The 6123-nt window shown below is 31.7% G+C and overlaps 1 protein-coding gene across 1 annotated transcript; it reads right to left on the reverse strand.

Moving 5' to 3' along the window:
• Window positions 1-1447: 1447 nt before the first annotated feature.
• On the reverse strand, window positions 1448-5532 carry LOC132050685 (uncharacterized). The gene is given in 3 exon segments (XM_059442065.1): window positions 1448-1559; window positions 1561-1676; window positions 5124-5532. Coding segments are annotated over 3 exon segments (498 nt in total). The 5' UTR covers window positions 5409-5532; the 3' UTR covers window positions 1448-1462.
• Between the last annotated feature and the right edge of the window lie 591 nt (window positions 5533-6123).

The following is a 6123-nucleotide window of genomic DNA, read 5'->3' on the forward strand; positions in this document are numbered from 1 at the left end:
TGAGCTTCCAAAAAATATTGCGAACTAGCTATGCAAATAGTATGTTCACTTTAGACCAAAAATATAAGTGAAAAAAGTTTTATGTTCCTTTCAATTTCCAATATAAGCGTACAAAATAAGAATATAATTTACTTGGATTAAGCAATCAAAATCACAATAGGATAGTAATTGAGAAACTATTTAACAAATGTTTAGAAGAAAGCCGAATGTTTAGGTATTTCCAACAAAAATGAACAAGATTGTCAAAGATATTCAGCTGATCACAAGAAAGTTGCAACGCAATAATCATAAGCATGAAGATTATCAACATGAGAAAGTGCCAAATAAGAATTCAGAAATTATGAGAAGATATGTTTGTTGAATCATTTCACCAAATATCTTAATTAATTTGATCCCCTAAAGCATTCAGCATTTAGTGGTCCCAAAAACTCTGTATCCTGTTTGTGATATACTCCCTCTGTCTCAATTTTTGTGACACTCTTTCCTTTTTAGTCAGTCCCAAATCTATATTTAGTAACAATTTAACTTTAAAATGCCCATTTACCCTTAATGAGATGATTTATAGCCACACAAATATCTATGACTTATTTTAGACCACAAGTTTCAAAGTCTTCATTTGACACAAATAATCAATTGAAGCATCTGCAATAAACTCAATTTCGTGCTTTTTTTGCTAATTTACCATCAAGAAACAGAGAAAGACGAGCATCTTTTACGTCAGGACAACCACAAGCTTAAATTTTGTAGGGGAAAATTATTGTTGGTATCAACAGCTAGTTCTGGACTCTTACTTATGGTCTTTCACCAAAAATTCCTGCTTTATAGGACTCATAACCAACTAACATCATAGCTTACAGAAAGGCAAAAGAATGAAAGGCTATTGAAACAAAGAAATCATACAGCAATTCAGACACCTTATGCCAGATATCACATACTTGAACCCCCAAAATAGCAGAACCTATATGATTACCTCCAATACAATTCGAACACTTACTTTCCAGAAAAGGCATTCGACACAGAATAATTGGAAGCAATGATATTACCAAAATCTTGACTTTATCCTTAAGTGCATGCAGTAAGGAAGATCATATAAAAAAATCTCCTCAATCCTGAATTAGTTGCAGGCAGCTATATGAATCCTTTAAACTTTTCCAGACAATTTTAATGGAGCTCCGCTATGTGAATCATCTAGATAGTAAATACAGTCAGACCTCTCTATGACATTCATCCTCTATAAAAACATATAGCCATGTTTTCGGTGGAACCGATCTTTCATGTTATATTATATATTCTCTACAACAACATCTCGTTATAGCAGCCAAAAGGTGTCCTGACAAACGACGCCGTTATAGAGAGGTTTGACTGTATATTCCTCTATTAGACTATCTTCAATCTCCGTTCAACTTAACCTCCCCTCCTTTATCCAAGTTGAAATTAATTTGCAGAGCTGAAATTAGTGGAGTTAAGGAAAGGAGAGAAGGATGCAGGAAGAAACCTGAAATCTGCAAATATAGTAATCATCCCCGAGGACAGCACGCATAGATTCAATAGGCTTTCTTGGGGTTCCTGGGTTGGAAGACAACACTCATATTAACCAGTGCCTTGATCCTGTCAGGTCGCAAAAGGCATACGTGCCAAGCTATAATAGCACCCCAATCATGTCCAACAAGAAACACCTAATTCATAGAGGCAAATAAAAAATTTAAGTAGCAAATGCATGTCAATCTATGTAAATATGTATTTACAAAAAGTGTTAAGTTCTATGCACTGATTGTCAGAAAATATTTACAATTAGGTCACTTATAACTTAGTCACGGGTAAATTTCAAAGAGAGCGGAAGATAACGAAAAGGAGAAAAGGTCCTAATTGAAAATAACACAAACTACCATTCCATCTATCATATCCTGTTGGAGTTCGATCTTGATGGGAATATCATAACTATTCTACCTGGTAGAGTGCCTATATGACTCGTGAAGAGTAACAGACAGTTTGAGGCCTTATTTTTGGGACATCTAAAAAAGCCATCCTGTTCAAGATGCCCCTACTTATACCCCTTCTTTCTTGTGACGGTTCCTAGGACATTTTCTTGCAATTTTTCTCCCACTATCTTTAACAAATATTGTTTTCCCATTAAAGGAAGAATATTATTTTGATGTATGTGATAGCATCCAATTCCATGTATTTGCTATATCTATTTGTTCTAGTCAATCTTAATTACTCTTATTTTCTTATAGTTTGAACTACTTTATCAATTTATCGTTATCATTTTTTTCTCTCTAATCCATCTAGTTCTTTCCTATAAAATCATTTGTACACACTCGCTTGAGGTGGCAAATAGAGTGAATCATATTTGAAGATGAATTATCGCCAAGGTATTCGTCGCTCAAGCGAATGTGGAAGCAAACACCGTGAAAAAGCCGTATGCATCAAAGAAATGGAAAGGCTCTCCTTCTTACTTTGATAAGCATTTTTTTCCAAAGTAATAAGCGTTAATTAGCATTAATTGACAACCTAACAAAAAAGCTAACTAACCTACTATACCAGGTTAACTATATAACTTAAATACATAACAATTTAAACAAAAATCACAAAACTCTGTGTATGTGTATATATTAACTGATACATCTACTGCCTGTATATAATAAGTTCTGCACCAGTGTCTCTAAATTCTAAATTGCCCTGTAATTACTCGAACTATACGGATATGCTTATAGAACTCTTAAAAAAGAAACTTTATTTGTACAATACTGCAAATAGCCTATTTGGCCAAGTTCCCAAAATCTGCTTATTTTTTTAAAAGTACTTTTTGTCCAAAGTGTATTTAGAAAAAGTAGCTTGTGTTTGGCTAACTAATTCCAAAACGACTTTAGTTAATATTTGTACTTTATGCCATTTACATAGAAATTTTTGTGCTGTATGTTCTCCATGGTTGCCTTATTTTCTTTTTTATGGATTAATTAGCATTAAAATTGATAACTTAGGCAAAATGCTAACCTACTATAACAGGTTAACTACATAACTTAATTAATCCTAGATTGCCCTGTAATTACTCAAACCATGTACATATACATTTCTAGAAATCAAAAAAAAAAAAAAAAACTTTATTTATACACTACTCGCTCCATCTCAAATTATCCGTCATTATTTCTAAAAATGTCTATGTCTCAATTATTTATCATTTAAAATTTCAAGGTAAAATTAATTATTTTTTCCTATTTAACCCCTTAGTAGTGATTGTTATTGAAGACTACAAAAACCTCAATTACTAGTAAATGACACATATAACATATCCAGTGTAATCCCACAAATAATCAGCCGCCTTAGACCAATTCCGCCACAAATTATGAGGAGATGGCACATAAATAGATTAAATATTCAATGAAAATGGAATATATTCTAAGACATAAACAAGGATAAATAGTCAAAAATATCTCCTAACTACTCCTCCATCCCAATTTAAGTGTCTTAGCTTGACTGGACACAAAATTTAAGTAATAAAACGAGTCTTTTGAATCTTGTTGCTCTAAATTAAGGATAAGTATAATTTATGAAAATATTCTTTGAATATTGTGATTTTAATAGGATGTTTGAATAGTCAACTTACTAAATATACAAAGATGCAGACAGATAAAAAGGAAAATAAGACACTTAAATTGAGACGAATGAAATATTACTCTATTTATGTTTCAAGAACAATTAATAGTAAGGGTAAAATGGGGAAAAAAATTATTAATTTTTTCTTGAACGTAATTGGGATAGACAAATAATTTGAGACAGAAGGAGTACAGTTCTAGAACTCTATAAAGAGAAACTTTATGTGTATACACAACAACAACAACAAGCCTCAAAGATAATCCCACCACGCGAGATCCTGATATAGAGGGTAGACAGACGCACCTAACCCCACCTCGAAAGGTAGGGCCAAGCTTTCCGAACACTCGGCAAGAGAGCAAAACAAGATAAACACTTTAAATTCTGAATTCGCCTCTAACCTGATCAAGACCCAAAGCATCAAGAAGGGCAATAAGGTCACCAACTATATGAAAAACCGTATAACTAGAAGGGGAAGGAGGGGCATCAGTGTCACCATAGCCACGTAGATCAGGAGCTATAGCACGGTAACCCTTAGATGAAAGAGAAATCAACTGGTGACGCCATGTATACCAAAGTTCAGGGAATCCATGGAGGAATAGTATTGTTGATGGACCTTTACCTATTTCAGCTATGTGCATATTTATACCGTTTACAGACAGATTCTTGTGCTGTATATTCTCCATAGTTGATGAATAAAGGAGATGGACTTTGAATATTGAGTCCACAAAGATGAATTGGAGTTTTATAGGCAACTTTTTGAAAAGGAAAGAAATTATTCTATTCATTAATAATTATTGTTGGAATTGTATACATAGGATAATAAGGAATGGGGACATGGAAAGTCAATTATCACCAAAAAATAAAAGGCAACAATAAAGTTACATCTATCGACGGTTGTGTTTTTCCATGACATCGTACTTTAAGAAAATATAAATTAAAAAAAATTGACTAGTTTATCGTAAGATATACTCCCTCCGTTTCATAATAAGTAATATTTTTAATTTATGCATACTTTTTAAAAAATTATTGACTCTTAAAAAATTATGATTACTTTTATTAATATATCCTTAATTAATGTCTAAAAAAAATTATGATTAATTTTTTATTATAAATAAGGATAAATTTAGAAGAACAAGATCAATTTCTTTTTTAAATTCTAAAATATCACTTATTTTAAAATAAAATAAAAAATTTAAAATACTACTTATTATGAAACGGAGGGAGTAATCTCTTTTCGATAAATATTTATTCTATTTATGTTTATCAAAAAAAAATTATTCCATATATATATCATCTATGTACAATTGAAGAGCCTGTAGTCCTCGAGAACAATTATTTAATAATGTTAAGAGTAACATGAAAAAAAATAATTAAATATCTTGAAATTTTAAAATGATAAATAATTTAATACATCTATTTTTAGAAACGGATTAATCCTTGATTGCCCTGTAATTACTAGAACTCTAAAAAAAAAACGTTATTTGTATAATAAATACGTAATAAGTTTAAATTATAAATTCGCCTCTGACCTGATCAAGTCCAAGAGCATCAAGAAGGGCAATAAGGTCACCAACTATATGAAAAACAGTATAGCTAGAAGGAGAAGGAGGAGCATCAGTGTCTCCATAGCCACGTAGATCAGGAGCTATAGCACGGTAACCTTTGGATGAAAGAGAAATCAGTTGGTGGCGCCATGAATACCAAAGTTCAGGGAAACCATGGAGGAATAGTATTGTTGATGGACCTTCACCAATTTCAGCTATGTGCATATTTATGCCGTTTACAGACAGCTTCTTGAGCTGTATATTCTCCATGGTTGATGAACAAAGGAGAATGACTCTGAATATTGAGTCCACAAGGATGAATGTTCAAGAAATGGACTTTTATAGACAACTTTTTTGAAAAAAATAAAAGAAAATGATATTCTATTTTCTATTTATTAATAATAGTAATGTTATAAAACTATATAAGTGAAAATAAATAAGAGAAGCAAACTAATAACTTTGTAGAAAGGAAGGAGAGATTGTATTTCACTTCTTGTTGATGTCTATATTTAAATTGAGAATTTAACCATCTATTTATAGAGATGGTAAATTCTTGATGAAGTCATCAATGACAACACTAAGAGTTAAAATCAAACTTCTTTCACACAGCAGCCGTTTCTTCATTTCTACATGCCACTAAATGTATATATATATATATATATATATATATATATATATATATATATATATATATATATTTTACAACAAGTAATAATTATTGTTGGATTGTATACATTTCTACTATCTAATAAGAGGGAGTTAGCAGGCAGCAGGTCAACATGCCTGCTTGAGATTTGAAGGGCAATTCGGTCATTACAAGGGAATAATTGATTGGCTTAAAAGAAAATTTACTGTAGCTATCTTATATGTTTTTGAGTGTCTTTACCGAATTACCCTTTGGTTATGTCAGCATGCATCACTTTCACACAGCAGCCTTTTGAACAGCTTTTTTTTACTTTTCTCTTTCCTAGCCACGTGGCTTCTT

The sequence above is a fragment of the Lycium ferocissimum genome, chromosome 3, assembly GCF_029784015.1.
Source record: "Lycium ferocissimum isolate CSIRO_LF1 chromosome 3, AGI_CSIRO_Lferr_CH_V1, whole genome shotgun sequence".
NCBI classification, from domain to species: Eukaryota; Viridiplantae; Streptophyta; class Magnoliopsida; order Solanales; family Solanaceae; genus Lycium; species Lycium ferocissimum.